The sequence below is a fragment of the Protopterus annectens genome, chromosome 9.part0 (assembly GCF_019279795.1).
Source record: "Protopterus annectens isolate FY-2018-M chromosome 9.part0, PAN1.0, whole genome shotgun sequence".
NCBI classification, from domain to species: domain Eukaryota; kingdom Metazoa; phylum Chordata; order Ceratodontiformes; family Protopteridae; genus Protopterus; species Protopterus annectens.
The window spans coordinates 741,390,248-741,416,846 of NC_056743.1; the positions used below are offsets into that span (position 1 = coordinate 741,390,248).

At 40.2% G+C, this 26,599-nt stretch overlaps 1 protein-coding gene across 7 annotated transcripts in view; it reads left to right on the forward strand.

Annotated features, from left to right (window-relative positions):
• Positions 1 to 26,599, forward strand: part of LOC122811493 (circularly permutated Ras protein 1-like) — a 1,239,209-nt gene that overhangs the window by 448,075 nt on the left and 764,535 nt on the right. For all 7 annotated transcript variants that reach the window (XM_044083365.1, XM_044083368.1, XM_044083363.1 and 4 more), the window contains one exon: positions 19,458 to 19,601. In XM_044083365.1, the coding sequence (XP_043939300.1) occupies positions 19,458 to 19,601 (144 nt within the window). The remainder of the gene's footprint in view (positions 1 to 19,457; positions 19,602 to 26,599) is intronic.

The window sequence follows — 26,599 nt, forward strand, 5'->3', positions numbered from 1 at the left end:
CTTTGATGAAGGGGAGGGGGTCCCCCATGTCTCCACCAGAAGACATCTCCTTTGGAGACATTCTAGAGATCCTTAGCCAGAAAGGTAGATGGTCTTCTAATCTCCTTTAATCCAAAAAGTGAAGAGCGACTCCACAACACTAAAATAACTTTCTTAGCCATAATGCTCTTGGATTTAGAATCTATCCTTAGTGTGATAAAAACTAGTAAAGCACTTCATTAAATATAATGTTAACAAGATTACTAGACACAGCCCAATGAGTTGCAGCCCATCACTCATTATTCAGTAAAGAATTCTAATACAATATGCATACAAATACATATCTACAGACAAATATAAAAGCCAGAGAATTTATTTTAGATGTAAGTGGTTATGTTTAAGTACTGGATTAATACTGGCTATTTTATTTATTCTGGGTGGATGATTTATTTGCATACGTGTTATCCACTCATATTCCTTTAGCTATAACTTATTGTTAACATCACCATCCCTCAGATTCTTTTGAAATATCTCAATTGCTCTAAAAGTAAATTCATGGTGAGTATCTTTCTTAATTCAATGTTTTGCTAATGCATTTGTCATTATACTTCTACGTATTACAGATTTGTGCTCAACAATTTTCTCCTGACTGATTATATGGCATTAATGAATCAGTACTTTTATAAAGTAGAGAATGATTTACAGGTTGAGATTACCAAAGTTGAGGGTGAAATTTCTGTATTACCTTCATTCAAAGATTATATCCTTGTCTATAATGAAATGCTTGAACGACTTTGTGCTTATGATCACCGACTTGAAAATATAAAGAGATGTAAGGTAATTAGAGAATGATTTTCATTATGATATTTTTTCTTGGCTGAAGGAATCCAGAAGAAGGATACTGGTATGGGATAGTAACACTAACTGTGGCTCTACGTATGAGCTTGATGATATTCAGTTGTCGATGAACATTACCTTCTGTTAATGAACTACCGTCTGATGGTTGTGCCTTTAAGAAGATAAATAAGATTGATGTTTCTAGATATATTAATAATAATAGTATGTCTGTCTATGATTTGCAAGTTACAAATATTTCCATTGATGTTTTTAATTATTTAACAGTGTTGTGTCCTGTAATTCCAGTCCTTTAAGGACTACCAAAGGTTCATAAGTCCTTATCCAACCCTCCAATGAGACGGATAGTATTGGGTAGAGGCTAGGCAACCGAACCAATTTCACTTTATTTACAAAATATTTTAAGCTGATTTTTGGTCTATGTTAGGAGTTTTATTAAGGACACAAGTGATCTCTTGACTAAGTTGTTTGATTGGCATACTGTACACCAGGACTGCGATCTTACTTTTGTTACACAAGACATTAAATCCCCGTTTACTGTTATTCGTAATACTTATAGCATTCAGGTTATTAGAGAGTTATGTGAATATAGCCAGTGTAAGGGGAGGGAAACTGAGACATTGTGTGAGTTGCTTGAGTTGGTTCTTGAAAGTAATATTTTTATTTTTGATGAACAACTCTACCGTCAAGTTGCAGGTGTGATGATGAGTACTCCCATCACCAACACGTATGCCAATCTCACACTCAGTAAATGGGAGGAAATGTATGTTTACAATGGGCTGGCAAGATTTAAATATAGGATTACTTTTTATCAGCGCTTTATGGATGATGGGTTTTTAATAAGGCAAGGTCAGCTTGTTGAATGTTTAAATCAGACAATTGAATTTTTGGAATTTAAGGTGAATTCCTCTAAGACAAAGAGAAATTTTTTGGATGTCAAATTAGAATATAATGGTGGTGAAATCAATACCAGTATTTATAAGAAGGCTGTGCATGCAAATAAATATTTACACAGGAAAAGTATGCATGCCAAACATACATTCAAAGGAGTTATTAAAAGCCAATATTTACATGCAAGCAAGTTAAATACTAGTAACGCCAAATGTCTTCATCAAATGACTGAAATAACGAACGAGTTTAAAGAAAGGGGTTATAATCTGCAATTTTTGGAGAGCATCAGAAACGATGTATTAAGGGAGAGAGAGGATATTTTTCTGACCATATTATACCTGGTGAGCATAATAACAGTGAACGTAATGGTGTGTTATGCTGTTCAACAACTTATAATAGAAATACTGAGACTGTGAAGGAGGTGATAGTAAATAACTTGAGCATTTTAAAAGCTTTACCTGAACTTAAACATTTTAATGCAGACAAGCCCTCATTTGCATAGAGGAATTGTTTGAGCCATAAAAGCAGTTTATGCTATAAAGATATGGCTTTTGGTAAGAGACTTCAAACATACAATAAGCCTGGGACTTTTTCATGCTTTAATTGCTCCTGTGGTAGTGCTATATGTAGTGAATGTTTTTAAACATCCTATAACTGGAAAAGTCTACATATTTAGACTCACTGTAACATGTACTAGTTCCTCTATTATTTACTTAGCTACTTGTAAGAGCTGTACAAGCTTCTACATAGGAAAATCATCTAGACAGCGTAAGGAGAGAATTGCTGAGCACAAATCTGAAATACGTAGATGTATAATGATGAACGCATTAGCAAAACACTTAATTGAGAATGGTGCTCACCATGACTTTACTTTTTGAGTGATTGAGATACTTAAAAAGAATTTGAGGGGTGGTGATGTTAAGTTAGAGCTAAAGGAATACGAGTGGGTAACACGTATGCAAGTAGATCATCCACCTGGAATAAGTAAATTGTCAGTATTATGTGACACTGCTTCACTGTGGTTTGTTATCCTTTGCTCCTTCATGCTTCTGATCCCCTTTTCCAGGAGGAGTCAGGATTCCCCGAAAGTTTCGGGTCTGGCCCAACTACATTTTGAGTTACCCCCCCTGGTGGATGACCTTATAGATCTTGTGTCTCACCAGGCATGGAAGGAACCAGATACCATGGAACCCATGCGTCATTGCCCAGATAAATTTCTTGCTCCGCCCAAAGACAGGACCTCATTGGAGTAAGGGGCTTTCTGTGGATGCCATGGTTGTGATGGTGGCCACTAAGACTGAGCTAGCAGATCAGAGTTCATCTGTCCACTCTCCAAGCACATTTATGCCTCTGCGACCTTTGCTTTATAGTTGCTTTGTTATTTGGCACATTTCACCGGATTACTGAGAGACTTGATTAAAGGACTCTGTCTCTTCTTGGGTCTGTGTTGGCTGAGGAGCATAAACAGCTATCTTCGCAGCTGGACACCCTTCAGTCTATTTTAACATGTCCATGAGGTTGATTTCTCATGCCGGGGAAGGTTTCTCATGGCTGGCAATTTCAGGCATAACTGTCAGGAGACATGCCTGTATGTGGTTATTTGACTTTGCAGAGCCCTTCTGGTCTTCTTTCAGCAGTGTTCCCTTAGATGGATCTTCCTTGTTTGGCCATACAGAAAAATAAATGCTCTCCCATACTGAGCAAGATGGAAAGAACTTGTCTGCTGAGGGAATACATTTTTGTACCCTGTAGAGATCCTTTTCCAGGAATCAGCATGGAAGTAAAAAGATGTGGTTCTGAAAGTCACAAGTTCCTTTCCAGGACTGACAAGGGGAGGCAGGGAGACTTTCAATGGAATTTAGTTCCCTTCAGCAAAGGAGGCAGAATGAAGAAATTCAAGACACCTTCTCAGATATTCTTCCAGTGCTCCTGAAGGGTTGCTTGACTGGTCTTCTCAGGGGTGCTTTTCTCTGCACCCAGAAGCCTGGGCATCAACCACAAAGGCACTTGGGTGCAAAAAATTATATCCAGAAGCTTCCATTCCTTTTTCGCAAACTCCGCCAGCCAAATGGAAAAGGCTTCTCGATGTTCTGTCCATTCAGTGGAAATTAGTAGTTGTAGAAATTTAAAAGCTACCGGACAAAAGTCATCCAAGAGGTCTCACTGGCTCAGAGAGGATTCAGAATTTACTCAAGGTTCCACATTCTAGACCTTAGTAATCTAAATTAGTTTGTAAAGAACTCCAAGTTCTGGATGGTCACAGATCTGTCCATTCTACCTTTTCTACAGAAGGATGATTGGATGTGCTCTATTGATCTCCAGGACATGTGCTATAACATCAAAATGATAGATGCTCCTGGTGATTCCAGCAGTTTCAGCTGAGGGCCAGTCATTACCAGTTGAGTGCCCTGCCTTTTGTTCTCACCACAGCCCCATTGTGTTCAAATGCATGGCAGTGGTAGCAGCTCCCCTGAGACTGTTCAGATTCAGATTTCTTACCTAGCTGACTGGCTTCTCACTGTCCCAACCAGGCATCTCCGCAATAAAGCGCGGAACTATGTACTTCAGTTATGCCAACCTTTAGGAATCATGCCAATCCCCATCTACAACCCATTCAAATTTTTGAGTTTATAGGAGCTTGCCTGCACACCAGTCAGTTGGCCTTTCTTCCATCAGAGTGCAGTCTATATGATTGCAGGTGAGAAATTCTTTCACACCTTATCCCCAACTAAACTAGTTCTTCAGTCTTTAGGATCAATGGCGGCAACTATAACCTTAGTCTCTGTGGCTCAATTCTGTATGTGTATTCTTCTATGAACTCTAGCTGTTCATTGGTCAATTGTTCTACAGCTTGTATCCTATCTGATAACATTTTCTCAGGTTTGCAAGGATTCCCTGCACTGGTGGGTACAGTCCAACGAAGTTTGTCAAGGACGCTCCTTCGTGTTTCCACCTCTAGTAGCCATGACCACAGACATCTCCAAATTGTGTGTGTGTGTGTGTGTGTGTGGGGGGGGGGGGGGGGGGCATTTCTTGGAACAGATGGTCCAAGGCAAGTGGTCCCTAGAAGAGTGTCCTGGATATGAGGGCAGTCATCCTAGCATTGCAGGCCTTTCAAGACTCTCTTCCTCTGGGGACAATTGCTATCCAAACAGACATGTTGGGTAATTTGGTACCTCAGCAAATGGGGGGGGGGGCAACAAGATCCTATCCCCTTTGTTGAGGGACAATGAGAGTGTGGCAGTGGGTGATGATCTCCAACTGCTTTCTTATGGCAAAGTACATAGTGGGAGAAATACAACATGCTAGTGGACAAACTCAGCAGGTCTATTCTGATGCCTCACAAGTGGTCTGTCGATCAATCAGTGGCAGAGAGGATCTTCCATCGATAGGGTGATCTCTTTGTCTTTCCCTACAACAAATACTGCAAGTTCTTTGCCCTGATCCCTTCCTCCAGGGGAATCATGGAGAGATGCTGTAGTCCACGTTTGCCCCTCTGGTCTCCTTCATGCTTATCCCCCCTTACCTCTAATCTCTCTTTGATCGAAGAGTAAAGTTATCCTCATTGCCCCCTTTCGGCCTCATCAAAAGGGGTTTCCCTTCCTGTGGTCTCATCTTTCTCAGCCACCCTGGATTCTGGACCCCAGTCTAGATCTAATTTCTCATCCCTCAGGGATGACACATCTGGACATTGCAGACCTTAATCTTGACTGCATGGATTATCCAATTCAACTAATACTTAGCCCAGGCTTTCCTCTCTGTTCTGCCAGATACTGTTATCATACCAAAAAGACTCCAGTAAACTTTACAACAGTAAATGGAAAATATTTTTTTATTGGGCCTGCAAGAGAGACTTGGATCCTTTTACTGCACCTGCTCCTGCTGTCCTAGATTTTTTTGCTTCAGTTTTTCAAGATGGGGCTAGTTTTTCCATTATCAAAATTCAGTTAGTAGCCATTTCAAATTATCATACTGGCAATAATACCCCTTAGCTTCTTCTAAACTGTGCAAAACTTTCCTTAAAGGTACCTTTTTGCATAGATCTCCAGTTAAAGACCCTACTCCACTCTGGGATCTTGTGCTGTTTCTGCAGGGTTTGATTCAGACTCCCTTTGAGCCTTCAGTTGTCTGATCTTAAGTTTTTGTGTTGGAAAATAGTTTTTCTAATGGCCATTATTTCAGTGAGGTGAGTTTCTGAATTCCTAGCACTCTCTTCAAAATCCCTTTACTTGATCTTCACAAAGAACTTCACTTTACGTATTAATCCATCCTTTCTGCCCAAGTAGCCTTAGAGGTGAACATCAGTCAAGTCATCAACTTACTGGTGTTCTTCCCAAATTTTTCTAACAAAGGTACATATTTCATCTCTTAGATGTTTCTAGACAACTCTGTTTTTATCTTCATAGGACAAAAGATTTTAGAAAACATGATCATTTTGTCTCCTTTGCCTCCAATAGGTTGGGAAAACCAGTTTCCAAAGTTACCTTGTCGAAGTGGTTAAAAGACTGCATGTCATTTGTTTATAGTCACTGAGGTCTGTCTTTGCCCAGATGTCCAAAAGCTCACTCAACTATATCCATGGCTATTTCATCTGCTTTCTGGTCCAGAGCTCATAGTAATAGTTGTGCTGCAGCCACGTGGTCCAATACCCATACCTTTATTGCTCATTACAAGTTGGATTTGATATCCAGAAGCTGAGCTGCCTTTGGCTCTGTGGTACTCTGGAATATCCTTCCATGAAGGCCACCCAAGGTTCTTTGTACCATATGTTGAGGAATGAATGAATTGACAACATCAGATATAAAAGTTATGTACTCACTGTAACTATGCATCTGTGTTCTCATTTTCATTCTTCATCTTCCCACCCTCCTCATCCCACCTTTCCTCGGGGAGTGACCTGATGGTGCTAATGCATACAAAGCCACCGTCCCATGTTTGAGCCCCTATCTTTCCTATTGACTTTCCTTCTGTATTGGTTATGGTTAGTTTGTCAGCATTTGGGGCAGCAAACTTCATCTGTGGTATTACATGGTTTTGAGGCATTGTGGGTAAAAGGAAGAGCACTAGAGTCAGGTCCAAAAGTCTAAGTTATTGCAGCCAAGCTAGATTCAAGGTCGGATCTGAGTCCCATACATTGAGGAAGAATGAAAATGGACAGTATGGATGCATAGTTATGGTGAGTACATAACTTTTATTTCACTTCAGCCTCCTTTTTTTTACAAACTGTACAGGCTTTCATTGTCTGTGTCTATGACCTTATTTCATTTTGTCTTCCTTAAGGGCCCCCAGCCTCTCTGATGCTTTATCTCAACCTTGACCTGTCTGTTCTGTACTTTTATGACTGTGCAATTCTACTCTTGAACAGGCACGTACCTTGCTATTAGGCTTTCACTTGGACAGGCCCTTACCTGGGTATCAGGCCGCTGTGTAGCTCTTATACTCCAGGCCCTCACCTGCATCCCACTGTCATTCCTCCTCAGTGACATGCTAACATCTATCTCTCTCTTTTTTTTTTTTTAACTTACATTCTCTCTTTGAAAGAGAACTATTCTCTTCCTATGTTTACTTTGGCTCTACTTGTAGGCTATCTTATTACATGACAAGTCTTCCTCCTCTTTCTGGCTGTACCTGTGAACAATTGCACTGAATGGCAGGTCTTTCATTTCAACTATATCAGTCCACAAACATTTGCAGTATAAATGTGTGTGTGTGTGTGTGTGAGAGCATGCGTGTGAATGTGTTTAGAAGATTACGTATAAGGAAAACTTTGAGTGCCGGATCTTGGGAGCTGCTAAGTTGATGAAACTTAGCAGAAACAAATAAAGTCCCCTTTCCAGAGGAAACGAGAGTCTGTTTAAGGGTTTAAGCAGATATGTGTTCAATAATGTACATAAAGGTTCATAGGTAGGTACTAGGCTATCTGCCCAAGGGCATTTATAAGCCTAGCCAGAATGTGTTGGCTTTCGCCTCCCTTTTAAATTAATTTCCTGGGCCTCTTTCTAGCAGGGCCACTGAAGTGATCCCAGGGGTAAATTTACAATTTCCCATCCACTCGTCAAGATTCCTCTTGAAGAGAGTCAGCAAGGGGCTCTGCCTAATATAGACTGGGATTTTATTCCAGAGCGAGGGGAAGTCTCTGGGACAGGAATCTATCCCTCCAGCATGTCCTGTTTATTGTTATGCTGAGGTTTAATTCACTAGAGCATGTGGCTCTAAGAGATTTGGTTTTCTTGAGGTGGAGCATGCCCATTAATTCTGGGTTGGGCATGGCCTTATAAGTCAGGCAGAGATCACCTCTGAGCAGGCGGTAAGCAACCGAGTATAGCTGGAGTTTCTTTAGTCGAGCTGCATAGGGCATCTCTTTGAGGCCCATGATCCTCTTGGTGAGGTACTTCTGTGGTCTTTCCAGCTGTTGCAGGTGTCGAGTAAGGTACATACCAAATGGAGCATTGTACTCTATTATGGGCCTAATGAGTGATGAGTAGAGGGGCACAATGACATCTCTTGATCATGAAGTGAACCCCTTCGTGATTAGGTGGGCTACATAAAAAGAATTTTTAACCACTTTGGCAATGTGATTATCAAAGGAGAGGTTGCTATCTACCTGGGTACCCAGGTCCCTAATTACATTTTCCATACCTAGTGGATTACCACCTATGTGGTAATTCGTGGGCACTTCGTTTTTTCCAAAGGAGATGACTATGCATTTTTTGGCATTCAACTTGAGGCCATGGCTCTGACACCAGGTATTTGTCTCTGTAAGACCCTTCTGAAGGATGTCTGTGTCAGCTGGAGAGTTGATTATGGCCCCCAGTTTGCAGTCATCTGCAAACTTGGTCAGCCATAGTCCTCCCATGCTTGCCTGTACCTCAGAGAAGTATATAACGAACAGGGGGGTCCCAGGACTGAGCCCTGTGGGATGCCACTTGTAACTGATTTAGAGTTGGACATGGCACCCGCGACTCTGACCATGTGTGTTCTATCTGTGAGCCAGTTCGCCACCCATTTCATGACGTAGGGGTTAATGATCAAGCTGGTGAGCCTGCCTAAGATGCCAGAGTGGGGAATGGTGTCAAAGGCCTTGGCGAGTTCCAGGTAGGCTGTGTGGACTAACTTCCCTTCATCTATGGCCTTGGTAATGGTTTCAAAGAAGTCAACTAGGTTTAGGAGGCAGGATCTGCCTTTAACAAAGCTGAATTGGGTAGGGTCCAGTTTTTGGAGGTTCCCAAGGTCTCTGTTTGAGTTCCATGATGATTCGCTCCACAGCTTTGCAGACCAGGCTAGTCAGGCTTATAGGGTGATAGTTCCCAGGTTCTGTTGTGGCACTACCTTTGTGGAGCGGGATGACTGTTGCTGTACGCCATTCTTTGAGTGCATAGCCTGTGGTAAGGCTGAGACCGAATAGTGAATTTAGGTGAGGGTTTAGTTCCTTTTGGAGCTCATGTAAGACTCAGCCTGGGACACCATCCTGTCCCATTGATGCTGTGTTCTTAGATTTGGAGAGTGCTGTTTTTACTTGCATGTCCGTGATGTCTGGGGCTCTGCATTCTTCTGGGATGGACATGGGCCCTTTTGGGGGTGAAGTTCATCCATCATTGAATAAAGAGCACCCCAGAGCCTCAACTCTGCAAATTTTATCCTTAAGCCTAATAACTTGCACTAGTATTTCTATAAATAACATAACATAGACTGGAGCTAGCAGGCATGTCTCCCTCATGCTCCTACAGACTAACCAAGAACCTCTTTAAGAAGATGTGTATTTTCCACCAAGCTTTTCCCCCTTCACAAAGGCCCAAGGTTGTGCTAATTTAAAATTATATATAGCTATAATAATAATAATAATAGTGTGTGTGTGTGTGTGTGTGTGTGTGTGTACATATGTGTATACATACACGTGTAGAATATATGGGTCCACTTCTGACTCTTGAAATACTGAAATGTCGAATTTCAGTATTTTGAGACCAGAATGTCAAAAGTGCAGTTATTCAAAACTGCAATTTAACAAATCTAAGTTTACCAAATACACGTTAGTTGTGGTGCGTGCTTTATGGTTTACTGTCTCTCTAAGGTGTAGTTTGGTCTTTTATTTGTACATGGCAGCCAATGTGTACCTATTTCCAGAGATTAAGGTAGGTATTTACTTTTTCAGGGTTTTGGGTAGGATTTGTTCATTTTTATTTTTTGGGGGGAGTTTTAGGAGTAGGTTATGGTAGGTAAATCAGAGTGTATGTGTTAATGTTGAAAGTGGTGATTTTTATACATATGTAGTGTGTGTGCATGTGTGTTATTATTTAGTGTAAGTATGACAGTGTGCAATGGGAGTGTAGTGAATGTAGAAATTGGTTTCTGTTTTTTTTTTTTTCATGTTAGTGCGACCTCAGAGTTGGTATATATAAGTAGTGGGGATATGGGGGGCTTGTGTCCCCTGCAAAAAGAAATGGTTGTGTTATCTGTGTTGTGTTTCTTAGTGCATTTTTATTTACGTTTGGGAGGGGTTGGATTGTTACTTATATTCCGTATTTTCAGTGTTTGGATGTTTTGGTATTGTGGGTTTTTGTTTATGTGGACTTTCGACATTCTGGTCTTGAAATACTGAAATTCAGCATTTCAGTATTTCAAGATTCAGAAGTGGACTCATATATATAAATATAAATATGTATAATGTTGCTTTCCTGAAGCACAAGATGATATTCCATTTTTCTCTGTATCCAGATATAAATACAAGGTGGAAAGCTTTTGCCTGCTACCTAGCTCAAATCCGTTGCTTTCCTTCCAGAAATTAATCTACATTGAGCAACACAACCTAGTTCAGATAAAAAAAAAAAAAAACATAAAACAACTCTTGGCTAAGATGGCCATGAACAACTTGTAACAGTGGATTACCAAGGCAGCATGGATCTAAATACACTCTACACCTACTAAGATCTTTTCTAACTCATTCGCTCCATTGGAACTCTGGAAGTTTGTACTATTAACCCCCAGTGATTGTATCCTGTGTTTTTTTTGTTTTTGACAAAATCATGTTATGGCCTCACATTTGAAACAAATGCTCATATCTTTAGAGCCATAATGTGTACTAAAGAAATGTAAATTGTAAAATGTTCAGCACAACCAAATCTTTACAGAGGTAGTGTTTGTTAGATTCTAGGTCTTAAAGTGGATTTTGTAAGTCATAATAAACACAGTAGATTTTGTAAACCACTTATAATTTCTCAGTAAGCACCCAAGCTGCATACACACTGTCATCAGTATTTTGTTCGTCCATCTGTGTGCATTCATATGGGGCTATGTGTGCATTACTTGATATTTAGAAAAATCTGAAAATGGTGCATTCAAAATATCAAAACAAGATCCTTACGAAAAAAACAAGCTTCCCTGGTAGACATCTAGCATTAATAAGTGATACAAGAGGAAGAAGTTGCTGTCTAAGAATAAAAAAGAGAGGTTCCAGCACTGGAAGAACACGATCCTCTGCTTGAACAAACTACTATGACAATTTGTAAAATCCTCTAAGGGCAATTTCTAAAACAATTTAGCAATCATAGCTAAGGATAACATAAGGTATTCTTTAGCTACATCTATAACCTAAAAGGTAGAACCCAGACATGTGTTGAACTAGTTGTGAATGGCATCACACACATTGATCCTGCAAAAATACCTAACCTATTAGCTGACAGATTTGGCAAAAATTTCACCCCCCCCCATCCCCTCTAACAATTATACAAAGCATTCCCTCTATATCTCCCCCACCTTGCTTCTCCAAAGAGCAAGTCATTAATGCTTTCTCCAAGGCCAAAAACACAGCCTCTATGGGACCAGATCGCATCCCAGGTTGCATTTAAATGGTCTAAAACATGAGCTAGGAACTCCATTAGGTACTCTCTTCAACCACAGCCTGAGCACTGGTTTTGTCCCTGTTGAGTGGAAAACAGCAACTGTCATTTCCCTTCATAAAGGGGGTACAGCAACAGACCCTGGCAACTACAGACCCATAAGCTTAACCAGCCTTATGTGTAAGGCCATGAAACTAATCATCATGGACCTTGTAAATAAGGATATAGGTGATCTCCAAATCATTGAGATGACAGTTTGGCTTTGTTAAAGGTAGGTCATGCCTGTTAAACCTGGTGGACTTTTTCAAACATGTCACCAGAACAATATACTAAGGCAGATCTCTGCATACAGCCTACCTTGACTTAGCCAAGGCCTTCAACACAATTCCACATTCAGGCATCATTGATAAACTCTCCCAGTTCAATATCAACCCTTATGTCATCAGGTGGGCTGCTAACTGGCTCACACAGTCAAAGTTGGGGACTTTACCTCAACCAGCAGACCTGTCACCAGTGGGTTTCCACAGGGCTCAGTGCTGGGCCCCCTGTTTGGAATATATTTCTCAGAAGTTCAGGCCAAAACAGGGAGGTTGTGGCTGACGAAGTTTGCTGATGACTGCAAATTAGGTGCAATCATTGAATCCCCAAACAATGTCAATGTACTTCAACTGGGACATACACATACCAGTGATTTGGTACCAAAGCTATGGACTCAAACTCAGTGCAAAAAAATGCATTATCATCCCCTTCGGTAAAAACGATATCCCTACAGAATGCCATATGAATGATAACAACTCAGTGGTGAGAGACTTGGGAACACAAGTTGACTGTAGCCTAAACTTTGATGACCATGTGTCTACTGTAGTATGGTATTCTACATCGCACTGCACACCTCATTAGCAATGGCATTGCCTTGAGTGAAAGAACTCGTAACTCCCCTGTACTTGACCCTCATCAGACCACTAATTAATTGAATACAGTGTTCCCTTTGGTATGTACCTTACCAGACACCTGCAACAACTTGAGAAACTTCAGAGATTTCTAACCAAGAAAATTCAGTGTCTTTAGCACATAATACATTGGCAGACTGAAGTCACTGTCACTGTATTCAGTTGCATATAGAATACTTAGAGGAGACTTTTTTGCCTGGCCTACAGAGCAATCTTGGATCCAAACCGAATGGAAGTGCTACACATTTGCAAGTCAAATGGGACAAGGGTCACCTGCTCCAGGGACCTTAACGTGGCCTGTGGCATAAATAGGACCTGCTGGAGAGACAGATGAGTCTCTCAGAGGTTGCCATTCCTCTGGAATAGGCTACCAGTTCACATCAAACAGAGCCCTCTATGGCTCTGTTTAAGTGTAGCTTGGATGACTGAATGGGAAACTGTAAATTCTTGCCGGGGATTTCACCTATGACCATTTTAGATATGGGCAGGTGTTGCTAACTAAGACCTCTAGTTTAGGCAAGATCCGTCATATTGGTTTTCTCTAGTATTATATTGGGTGGTTTATGGAGATTAAATTTAAGAGCCTCAGCATATGTGAGTCTGTGTCTGGTACATACTGTGTGGTTTTGGTGTTTTGTGTGTGTGTGTGTGTGTGTGTGTGTGTGTGTGTGTGTGTGTGTGTGTGTGTGTGTGTGTGTGTGTTACTGACCACCTATTTGTTATTATAAGTGCTTGTATGTGAGAGCCATCCCACCAGTGACACTGTACTACATGTTTCAGACACCATATCAGTTTGTTTAAGAATTAAGTGGTTGTCAGTATACATGAGGTAGTTGCTACATTGTCTCAGGATGCCCCTATTCACCAGGCTGGCTGCAGAGAAAGCAGGGAAGTGCATAAGGATCCTTGTTTCATCTTCTATAAGAAGATGGTACAAGGGGGGTTTACAGCTTGCTAGCTTGGTTGCTGTAAAAGTATATACTACAATCAGCACCATCTAAGAACAAGCTCATTGGGGGTGCTCCTCAGCGCTCAGAGTAGTTCATCTTTGTGCAAGTGTGTACTGTGGAAATTTCAGGGGTAAGTTTTATATGGAGTTTTCCATTCTGTGTGCCTGCATATATACACATCACTTCTAACTGCTGCTGTGTGATGAGCAGCATCACAGAAATGCCCCAAATTTATTGGGGCAGAGAAAACTGACTAAAAGCAAATAGCCCTCTGACCAATCAAGCAGTCTCATGTAAAGCCTTCCTGTGTGATTCCCAGCTCAGACAGACCAGGACACCACCTATTGCCACTATAAAAATTGTTCTAGAGATCTTTAATGTAAACTATTATTTCAATACTGACTGGAATGGTATCAATACATATAATCCTTCTCATATTAATTTGCATGGCTTTAACCAAACAATCACCACCACTACTAGAATTAACAAACCAAACAAAAAAGAAACCATCTTAGACTGGATTCTAATCAATAAACAAGAACATACTTATAAAGTAGGAACCTTGCCTGATGATGTAAGTGATCAATGCTTACTTACATCATTAGACAAAAGAATGACATTACCAACCCCCCCAATTATAGGATTTTCCAAACCAACAAGCACTTTAACCCTGTATTATTTCTAACAGAACTTAGTGCCTGTGACTGGAACCCTCTAAAAACTCTCCCTTTTGAAGAGGCTGTTATATATTTCAGTAACAAATTCTTAACAATCCTCGACAGGCATGCACCCAAACGATCTATTAGAATAAAGTCCAAACCTGCCCCCTGGCTCTCAAAAGATACTAGACAAAAGATATTAGTTAGAAATAAATCCTGGGCTAAGTGGAGAGCAACCAGAAATACCTCTGAACAACAAACCGTTAGACAGTTGAGAAATGCTACAAAAAAAACAATACTCTGACAAAAAAATCTACTATTGTAAATAGCAGCAAATTCACCACAATAATCCACAAAAATTCTGGTCAAGCTTAAGTAACCTCCTTCGTCCTGGCCACTCTAGCACTCCTTCCCCTCTAGGGTCAGAAAATACCTCCCATCAAACTGCCAATGCCTTTAATACCTTTTTCACAGACACCATACAATCTCTAGCCAGTCAACTAGCCTCAGACGACTTGGATCTACCTAATGCCCCACCTGATACTCTGCCAACTTTCCAACCACAACCCATCTGTACCTCTTACATCCAAAAACCTATCCACAGACTCAAGCCTTGTACCCCCCTACCGACGAGTTACCATCTAAATACCTTCAGCAAGCAGCTAAAGTAGTTGCCTTTCCTATATCCATACTGAAAAACCATACCATAATTGAAGGAACCATTCCAGATCTCTGGAAAATCTTCCACATTATCCCCTTACATAAAGGAGGTAACTCTAATGACTATTCTAACTACAGGCCTCTATAGCTCTCTTTTCACCATTAGCAAAGATTATGGAAAAATGCATCCACCATCAGCTAATGGACTACTTAACTCAACATAGCATTCTAGCAAACTGCCAGCATGGTTTCAGGCCTTTTCATAGTACCACCTCAGCTCTCCTATCCTTCACCAACTCCATTAACAACAACCGTAATAACAGCACCCTCTCATCAGCACTCTTTATTGACCTGCCAAAAGCCTTTGACATGGTTAACCACACCCTACTCATAAATATTCTGTCATTCCTCTCTCTAGATGCCAAAGCAATTCTCTGGTTCAAGTCCTACCTTAGTAACAAACAACAGGCAGTTCTTTGGTAGAATCCAGTATTATCCCACCTGCCAGTCTCCCTTGGAGTCCCTCAGGGCTCTATTCTGGGTCCTCTTCTTTTCTCTCTATTCATCAATGACCTTCAGGTAGCTATCCCTCAAGCCACCTGTATACAATATGCTGATGATTCTACAATCATATGCTCTGCCAACTCTGTATCTGAACTTCAATCTTTAACCCAGACAGCTTTCAACATAGTAGGATCATGGTTCTTGAAACGGTGCCTTCTTTTGAACGCCAAAAAGACCAAGCTACTACTGTTTACACCAAACAGTGAGTCCTTCCCCATAGATTTCTCCATCCAATCCAATAACGGCACCCTTCTATCTCCCAACTCTACCAGCAAACTATTAGGAATCACAATTGATAATAACCTCACCTTTGATAATCACATTAATAACACCATTAAATATGTAAATAAAAAACTGGGCTCCCTGTATAGGATAAAACCCTTCTTAACTCCAACAGCCAGAACTACTATTGCCCACTCCCATCTAATTTCAACTATTGTTTATGCTGCACCCATTTACACAAATCTAAAAAAAAAATAATCTTACTAAACTAGCTAACTCCCACAATAGTATTGTTAGATTTGCCACTGGAAACCCATATAGAACTCACCACTGTCTTAACCTTCATCAGCTAGAATGGCTCGAACTAAAAAACATTCTGATACTTTCCCAATTTACCATTGTTCATAGGATTTTCTACCAACCCAGTAACACACCAATGCTGAACAACCTTATAGCACCCTATAGAAATCCTAATTCCTTACGCTGTTCCAGCAAACTTTTAGCTAGCACCACCAAGTCTAATAACTTGGCTGGGGACTCCTTGTTCTCCAATACCACTGGAAAACAATGGAACCTCTTGCAATCTGACCTAACCTCACTACCCTCCCTGCCACTCTTTAAACAAAGTCTCAAGAAACACCTTAAAAACTCGCTGGCTATGCCCTTGCTGTTACCCAAACTAATAATCTGGATTTTTCTGCTGCTCTCTCTAGACTTCCCACTTTCTTCTACTCTTTGTTGTCTTCCCCTCTGAAGTTGTAGCACCTATATGCAATCTGAACTACTTAGGTTATGTATGTATCCTTGAAAGTAGTATTCTTGCCTATCTTTATACTTCCTCCTCTTTCTACTACTACTGCTTACCCCCTTGGAAGTAGTAACTGACTGGAGTAAACTAGAATAACCGATGATATGAATGTATCTTAACAATGTATGGGTAATTGCCTTAGATATTCATATTGTAAAAATTATTTGTAGGTGTACTATGTTTTAATGTTGTTCGTTTCATACTTTTACCCATTATTCAAATTGTAATACTTTTTCTTGTACATTGTAAAACGTTTTGTTGTTCATCTGTGGAGCTTTTCTCTCCGGGCCTCTACTGAAAATGGATATATATCCAGCTGGAACAGCCCGGTCAACAAATGTAAAATAAATAAAAATAAATAAACCCACACTCCTGCTGGCCCAAAGTGAATTCAACCAGGACAGTGAAATAAATTAACCAAAACCACACATTTACAATTATTGAGTATGTATTATTAATACTTCGGATATGTTTAGTGATTCCCAACTCAGACAGACCAAGCCATCTTCTTCTGCCACTAGAAAAAATAATCCTAGACCTTCTTGATGTAAAACCTCACTACAGTTAGCTCAAAGTGAATTCAACCAGGACAATGAAAAAAAAAAAAATAACTAGAACCACACACTTGCAGTTACTGAGTATGCGTTATTAATACTCCACATATGCTTAGTGCGATTTATAAAGTGGGATGTAGTTAATATTTTTTTAGATGTTCAGTTTATTTTTAATTGTTGTTTGGGGTTGTAGTTTTTTGGGGGGTTGTCAGTATAATCAACCTCAAGTGGCCCTTTAGTCATTTTGAATTTTGAGACCCCTGACCTAAAAGCACAAAAGAAAAGTTTCTCCTTGGCAAAATTGCTGTCAATCTCCGTTTCCCAGAGAAGGAAGACATCTTCTCTGAAAAGTCAGTCCGTTCCAGTCTTGCATTCTTTGGGGAGTACGATGGGTGTTTTGAAGGCATACCATGCTGGGGGGGGGGGGGCTCTTTTCTAATAAATGTTAAGTAGGTTATGGGGTTCTTTATTTTGCTTGCTTCTTTCATAAGGAGTTCACAGAAAAAAAGAAAGAGCTTCAGTTCCTTGGCTTAAACCCAGCCACTCAAGTGTTATCCATGCCATAACTCCTCTCTGTCATTCACCATCTTTCCTCCAGAAGTGAAAATAGGTGACAGACACTACTTGACTCCTGTTGCATCGGCAAGAGAATCCCACAGCATATAAAGTTGCCTCTAGCATCTAATGGAAAACTTCACTCTCATTATTCTACAGAGATAGTCTTTAGTTAATTAAAGACTATCTATCACGATTACATCAGGACAAAAAGCTAAGGCATCCTTGTGCAGAAAAATTAAACCAAGACAAGAGCAAAAATGAGCTAGCAAAAAGATGAGTTCCCCAATTGAGGTACCATGCCAAATAACTGTGTACAAATCCTTAGTATCTTGATTTCCTTTAAAACCAAAACAAGGAGCTGTAGCCCATCTACCCAACATAACTTCAGCATGCTGACCCTCCAGATAGGTGCCTGTAAAGACACCCCTTGGCTTGCATTTAAGCTCTGATTGCTGTGATGGGCATTTTCTACATTACCAGATCTGTAAGCTCTGCTTTCCAAGGTGGAAAAAGGTGTACTCCTGTCCTCAGCACTCGGAGACTTGAAAAGGCCAGGGTGAAGAAATGGACCACAAAAACTATTTCATTTCTCAGGGGATAAAATTACAACCCAGTTTTTTTTAAGGAGGTGGCTAGTACCATTCAATGTGTAATCAGATTTATTTTGGCTATCAGAACTATGTTAGGTGGCTTCACATGTACTAATGCATAGATGATAACTGGCACTACTTGCCACTATTGCATATGTACCTGTGGGTGTGTGTGTACATGCATATGCTAATATGTGCATATGCACAGCTAGATACAGCTAGACAAGTAATGCAGTAAGTTACCTCTTCTTACTCAGGTCCCTGAAATAACTTTTTTATAGTTTAGAGTGTAAATATACTTTAACTTGGACATGGCATACTGGCTGTGAGTTTTGCTCTTATGTGCAGAAACTTTTAAAGATTAAATCTGAAAGTTGGTGGGGGGCAAAAAAAAACAAAACAAAATGGGAACGCAAGTTAATGAAAACCATAGGGGTGATGCAAAACACAGACTGTAGTTAAACGTGGGTGTAGGTGTTCATCAGGGATCAGCTTTAAGCCCACTGTTGTTCATACTTGTGATGGGCTACATTAGCAAGCAGGTTAGAGGAGATGGCACTTGTATCAGTTCTGAGGGGTGGAACTAAAGAAGAGAAAGGCAGGTACTCTTATTACAGCTGATGTGAAAATCCAGGCACTCATTTGATATGAAAAGGCAGACATAGGAGAGACATTGTGAAATAATGTTTCTGTTTTGCAGTCAGTGAGTTTAAAAATCATTTAGAAAATCCACCGAAATGCATTATCAATAACAAATGCATGTCAGTAAATTAATCACTTTGTTGCAGTGTTGTTCTTTTATGATGTCTCAGTATTTCTCTAAACATCACACAGAGAGAGAGAGTCTTTGTGACAGAATGGTTTCTCAGTTCTAGCAACATACTGAGATTTCAAACTGTTCTGCCAGTATACTTTACCCATCTCATTTTTTACCACAAAATGTATTTTGTAAACAAGTGCAGTGAGAATTCAAACTTGAATTTTATCTTACACGGTTTGTGTCTCATGCAATTTAAGGAAAAACATATAGCTGTGGTGCTTGCAGGAAATTTAAAAGCAGCATGGTGGGGTGAAACATAAGGAGTGCTGCATCTAAGTGTCATGTTTGTTTCTAGAGGCATAAGACACCTGACATTTATTTCCTTCTGTAAAATGTCCTCCAGCTGGATGAGAACATAACTCTGGATTCAAGATAAATACATTTAGTAGTCCAATGGCTGAAAATCGGATATATGTTGCATCTACTTCTGGAAGAGTATATCCTGTTGTACAGGTACTTTAGGGACTTATTTGAAAACGCATAGTAATGCTTCATAAATTGTATGTGCAAGTAACTTGTCCTTTTACTTAACTGAGTTTGTCTTGCTCTGTACTTAAATTTCAGGCACCCCTCCACCTGTACCTCCAAGAACCCAACGAAATCCAAGCTATGTGGACATTGTTCCTGACTTACCTACTGACTTCCCAGGGTGTGTGGTCCAGCCTCCAGCAAATGAGGCACAAAAGCCTCCTCCACTACCCCAGCGCAGTAAGTACCATAAATACATAATATTTAGCAGACTTAGCTTGTCAACCAGTCCTCCTTTTTTATATTTCTACAACAGCAAACACAAAGATTGCTCAAGTGAGGTTGACTGGATTCTAGAAGTATTATACCTATAAGGTAATTGCATGTTTATCTGCATTTATTATAAGACTGTAGCAGTTTGTAATCCACTTCATTTTTAACAGCAATGAAATACAAAAACAAAAGCTTTAGACTATAAAATGACAGTGTTTCGTAAAAGAGTTGTTGACAATGAAGGAGTTCGAATTAGATGAATATTGCAGATTAATGAAAGAAGCTGTCTGAGAGAGCACTATCTCTTAATTAAAAAAAGAAAAAGAAGAAACTACTACGGTTTCTCAAAGAAGTAGGTGAAAACTTGAAAGAAAATGTTGCTATTCAGTTTATTATTACTGTAAATAACCAGTTTTTCCCAAATAGACACTGTCACTGTTTTTGAGAAACGGAAGCCTGAACCCTTGGGTCAATCACCCAGATTACTTTTGTCTACATTATAGTCCCCAAAATAGTATTGTAAAAAATTGTGGACGATTTATCTGCTGTCAGCAGGTGCAATAAGCACATAGCTTGCTTCAATATATGCTGCTTTTATTATGTTTTAAAGATTTCCTATTTTAAGTACCCCCCTGTGTACTGCATGGATGCAATATCTTTGTTTCTGCTGTCACTTTAATGTCACCTTTTGAGACCCAATGTAATGCACTCAAAAATGAACCCTGCCCACAAGTTTCAACCTGTTTAACAAAGGATTGGATTTTCACTTTTGTATCTTAGATTAGGATTCATGGCTTATTGTTTGAGTCTGTGGTGTAGTTTCATGTGTTTTTTAGGCACAGCATATATTACTAAAGGGGGACTCACTGTTGCTCTGTTCATCTACTCGGTTTTTCCAAAGGATCTGTGTCTTAAATGTTGCTGAATGCTATTGGAGTGCGGACTACACAATTTTGCCAAAAATACCATGAAGATCTTCATTTTAAAATAAAGTATGTATTCACATCTGTATAGCCATGAAGCTTGGCTATGTATTGAGCTGAGGTCTCTCTGACATGGCTATTTTCCTTTTCCCTGATGTATAGCGACCACAGTGTTTATTGTTTTAATGAGGGGGAGAGCTGGAGTGTGGCCCTGTGTATGATATGGGGAACCTTTCCTACCCAAAACAATCGATTTTAGGTTTTGATGAAAGCAGTCTTTCATTTTCATTTTGTCATATGTAGAATGATTTTGGCTTCAGCTGCTCAGGTTTAATGAAGCCACATTTGCTAATGTTATTTTTTTCTATTTTCCTATGTAATCTTCAAAAAGGGTTGCAGTCTGCATCTAAGCAAGGTATATGAAATAAGGTATACAACATTTATTTCTCTTGCCAGGTAAGGTTTTCATTTCAACTCTTTAATAGTGTGAGTTATTACTAATCATGCCTTGCTACAGGCAGAAGGCTTGGAGAGCAGAAATAAAAGGACAAGGAAACTGTGAGAAATATGGTGACCAGTGTTTTGAATCCAGCTTAAAAAATCTGTGCAAGCTGCTTGTTTTTGAAGAACAACAACTGGTCTGATACCAAGCTTGGTGCATCTCTTCTGTCATATACTGAGTTTTGTTGAACTATATTTGACCTTTAAATACAACTTCTGCAAAATGTCATAATTTTTCAAAATTAGTGTTATTACATCTATAAACTACCTAGGTAAGCATTTTCTGAATACATAGGATCATAGGATATTACTAGGCTAATGGCCCTAGGGCTCTTACAAGCCTAACCAAGGTCTACCTTTATTTCCACGATCAACACCTATTACCCCTGTCCAAGAGGGATACAGGTGAAACCCCCAGGGCAAACTTATGGTTACCCATCTAGTTGTCCAGATTTTGCTTGAAGAGGGCCAATGAGGTGCTCTGTTTGACATGAAGTGGGAACCTATTGCAATGGTAACCTCTGGGAGACAAATCTGTCCCTCCAGCAGGCTCTGTTAATGTCACATACCAGGTTAAGGTCCTTAGAGCAAGTAACCCGTATACCATTTGACTTTTGTAGATGCAGCATTTCCATTAAAGCAGGGTCAGAGATTACCTTGTATGCAAGGCAGAGAATACTTCGGAGCAGTCTGTATGAAAGAGAATAAAATAGCAGTGATTTCAGATGATCTACATAGGACAGATGCTGAAAGACCTTGAATTTTCCATGTGAGGAACCTTTGTGGTCCCTCCACTTGCTGTAGGTGCTTGGGAAAGGTACATACCAAAAGTGGGGTTGTGCTCAATTATTGGCCCGATGAGGGAAGAGAGTACAGGGAGGCTATAACTTTTTTTCTGGAGGCAATGCCTTTACTTATGAGATGATCCATATAGAATACCCTTCTTACCACTGTGGAGACATGGTTGTTAAAGGTAAGGTTGCTGTCAACCTATGTGCCCAGGTCTCTGACCACTGATTGCATACTTAAGGTGTTGCTGTTGATGTGGTCATTAGTAGGAACATTGCCCTTACCAAAAGGGATGGTAATACATTTTTTTCATCTAGTTTAAGGCCATGACTTTGGCACCAATCATTTGTCTGTGTAAGACCTGCTTGTAGGATGTTGTCATCATTTGGAGATTCTATGACCGCTCCCAGTTTGCAGTCATCAGCAAACTTTGTCAGCCACCGACCTTTAGTTTTTGCTTTTACTTCGGAGAAATAGATTCCAGGCTGTAGAGGTCCCAGGACTGAACCCTGTGGAACACAACTGGTTACAGGTCTGCTGTCAGAGGTGTATTCCCCTATTTTGACTATATGGGTTCTATCAGCGAACCAGTTAGTGACCCATCTAACTATACAAGTGTTTATACCTAGCTGGGTGAGTTTGTTAATGATGCCTCTGTGGGGAATAGTGTCAAATACCTTGGCTAAGTCTAGGTAGGCTGAATGCACAAATTTTCCCTCGTCCAGAGCCTTGGTGACTGTCTCAAAGAAGTCCACCAGGTTTAGCAGGCATGATGCCCCTTTGACACATCTAAGTTGAGAAGGGTCAAGTGTTTGGAGATTTCCTATATCTTTTTTGATAAGTTCCATGATGATTCGCTCCATGGTCTTACAGATAAGGCTAGTCAGGCTAATAGGGCTATAGTTCTCAGGGTCAGTGGAAGCACCAGCTTTGTGCAAGGGAATAATGGTGACGGTTTTCCATTTAGCTGGGATGAAACCAGTACTTTAGACTATGATTGAAAAGAGTACCCAATGGTGTTAATAATTCTTGTTGGAGCCCATGTAGGATGCAGCCTGGGATGTTATCAGGTCCCATAGACGCTGTATTTTTGGCCTTAGGGTGTTTATGACCTGCTTTTTAGAGGTTCAAGGTAGGGGCAGGTAATAGGGATGCCATGGGTATGTATGGCAGAGACAAGGGAGTGAAGTTTTCACAGAACGTGCTGGCCAACAGGTTAGCTATGTCCACAGGCCCAATATATGTGGTATCATTAGCTACCAGTTTGGCACAAATCTGGGCCTTTCCTTTTAGATTATGGATGTAACTAAAGAATGCCTAATGGCTGTCTTAATTGAGGAAGCTAATTTGGATTCATAGTTTGCTTTGGAGGACTTCCCAAGAAGTCTTATTCACTTGTTTAAGCTGAGGAGTGAGTGCTTCCAGTTTAGGGCTTGCTCCGTCTTATTCTTAGACAGCAATTTCTTCTTATTATTATAAAGCCTGTTAATGGCAGTTGGCCACCAGGCAGGTTTGGTCTTCCTTGAGGAGCTTGTTTTGGTCTTATCAAGTACGGCTGAGTCAATGCAGTTATACAGGTGTTTGTAGAACGCATTGGTGTAGAACTCAGTTCCATCTGAGGGAAGAGGTGCAGTGAAGCTATTTATACCATCCCGTAAGAGGTAGTGCTGCTGGGGGGAGGGTCAGGTGTGGTAGTTACTTCAAATGAGACTGATTTGTGGTCAGATCTCACCAGGGAAGACCTCACAGTGGGGGTGCTACAGTGGTCCCCCATATTGGTAAGCACTATCCAGGATATTGGCACCCCTTCTGGGGGTGTCAACCAGCTGGTCCAGGGCATTGGAGTTAACAAAGTCAAGGAACCCTTGGGCAAGTGAGTTTGAGCACGAGTAATTTACTCAGTTATTGGATGAATAGTCACCCAAAATCATGGTGTTTGGCTGTATCTTGATAGACTCAGGTGGATAAAAATAGGCAGAGTGGGTGCTTTATTTAGCAGATTTTGTTTAACGAATATTCCTGCCTGCCTACTATATAATTTTACTAAATAATCCCCAATTTATTCCAGTGCAGTTTTACTTAACAATCCATAGTTTATTCCTTTACTGCAATTCTTTTTATAGGAATGAATACTTTTTTGAGCTTTCCCAGGAGTACCTGCTGATTTTTGACCCTCTGAGGCTGACACACTGTGGCACAGGACTTTTCTGCTTATGCCATTTGTGTTTTTCACCCTCACTCAGAACCAGACACACACTAGTATCTCTGAGGATGTGTTTCCACGTGTGTGTAAACAGTGCTTTGGCCTGTCTACATCTTCTTACTCACTATTTAACTGCTTCAGTCCTTCCTGTCTTCACCAAGGTGGTTGTAGGGTGTCACTTATCTGGTCAGGATTAAAAAGATGAACAGTCATGGGTTCTGTTCAAGCAGCTTTATTGTACACAAACACATCAAGATTGAGGCTTTGTAACTTAAACTTAAATAAACTTATAAACAGACTGACTGCCACATTCATACATGCTCGCATTCTGGCTGTTCTCTCAAAATGGCACTGTTTCCTCATGTGCTTGGTATTTATACTGCACGTGCATCACTTGAAAATGCTTAAAGTTACAACACACACTGTTCTACATCCTCCCTCTTTGAGAAATTGTTCATACAACAATGACCATGAATGACATGCAGCTGTACAAATTAATCTTTTGTCATGCACTTATCCAAAACTAGATAGACCTAAAACAATCATGTCCAGGTTGCTGCGTATGTCACACTGGGTTTAGAGATATGATCAAATCATGTGATATGAAAACGAAGTAGGTTTAGGAACAGTGACTGTCTACAGAATGTTCATCTTTGGAGACATCTTGGACATTATTTGGAACGTGAGTTATTGTCGAGACACGTTCTGCCATTGGAACTTTGGATTGCTCTGAGATCTAAAGTCTGTATCATGGGTATGATGTTGCAATATCTGTTCTGAGTTCAAAAAACGAAAAGACCTACGGAAACCTTGCTCCAGCAAACAAAAAGGCAGTAATAAAGCTGCTGCAAAAACCAAGAAGTAAATGTTCTTAACGCAAGTTAGCCTTGCTTACAAGCTTGGCTTCTTCAGAGAAGGTTCTCTGAAGAAGCCAAGCTTGTAAGCAAGGCGAAAACGTTAATTAATAAACTTGCGTTAAGAACATTTACTTCTTGGTTTTTGTAGCAGCTTTATTACTGCCTTTTTGTTTGCTGGAGCAAGGTTTCCGTAGGTCTTTTCGTTTTTTGAACCTAGTTTGTCTATTTTTTGGCGTTTTACAATATCTGTTCTGATACAGGAAGATGTCTGTTGTTTTTCCTGTATTCCACACCTACCTCTACCAGGTAGGATCTCGGCTCAGTACAAACACCTGTTACTTGACCAATCTGGTCGAAGCCTTTCACTGTTTGCATCCTCACAGTTTCTCTTTTCTCCAGTGGATGAAGAAATCTGCTCTTGTCCTAACTGGACTTCTGCAAAGATCTCTTTTTAAACAACTGGGCTTTAACTGCTCTATTGTTCTTAACATTAGGCACTAGTAAACGAACTGATAGGGTAGTTCTAGTCTGCCTAGATAGAATTCTCTGAGCAGGTGAGCCAAGTAGGCTCTCCGGGGTATGTTTCTGAGATTGAGTAGATTCAAAAAGATATCAGTATTGTCACATTTTGACCTCTCAATTATTTGCTTGCACTCTGTACTGCATGTTCAGCTAGACCATTTCACTGCGGCTATTAAGGATTTTGGCTTAGCTGAAATGGCTCTCTTTGTAAATGCTGTTTGGTATTATTACACACCGAGCAAGAGAAAATGACTTTATCAATATCTTTTGATAGAGAAGGCCAAAATACAAGACCTCTCACCCTTTTTTTGGTAGAATCGGAACCTGGGTGGCCACGATGTAGAATCTGGATATACTCGTGTTGTAAGGAAGTAGAAACAACTATTTTAGGACCTTTGAAAATTATATCCTCTTCCATTAACATCTTATCTCGGTAAGGAAAGTAAGGTTGTACTTCAGGCAGTACACAAGATTGCTTTGACGGCCATCGGACATCAATGAAGTGGCTGAGCTTTTGCAAAACTGGATCAGTCTTTGTATGATCTCTCAGCTCATCTAATCTCATAGAAGAAAAATTACGCATCTCCCATGACATCAAAGTCAAAAGTCTCTGCATCATGCTGTTCCGTATTATTTCTGGGTGTTCTGAACAAGGTATTGGCCAGATAAAGAAGTTAGCCTTTGGTGTAGACCATTTTGAAGTTGAACTTTTGTAATTTGAGCATCATTCTTTGCAGTGTAGATGGAGCTATATGCATAAGTTTCTTTAGAATAGTAAATAGAGGCTGATGGTCTGTTTCAGTTGGGATAGCTCGACTACAAGTATAGTCATGGAACTTAGAACAACAGAAGACAATTGCCAAACGTTCCTTCTCAATCTGAGCATACTGCATTTCAGTTTGGGTAAAAGTCCGAGACACACGGGGAACAGGTCTGTCTTCATGGAGAATAACTGTACCTTAACCAAACTTTGAAGCATCACAGGAAAGAACTGGTTTGTTGACATCATAGTATCATAATGTAGATGGACTGGAAACTCTCTACTGAAGGTTGTCAAATGCTCTGGTTCTGTTCCAGCCATGACCAGGCAACATTTTTGTGTGTTAGCTCTTTTAAAGGCACTGAAATCTCACTAAAATCAGGAATAAACTTGCCCAAGTATTTAACCAT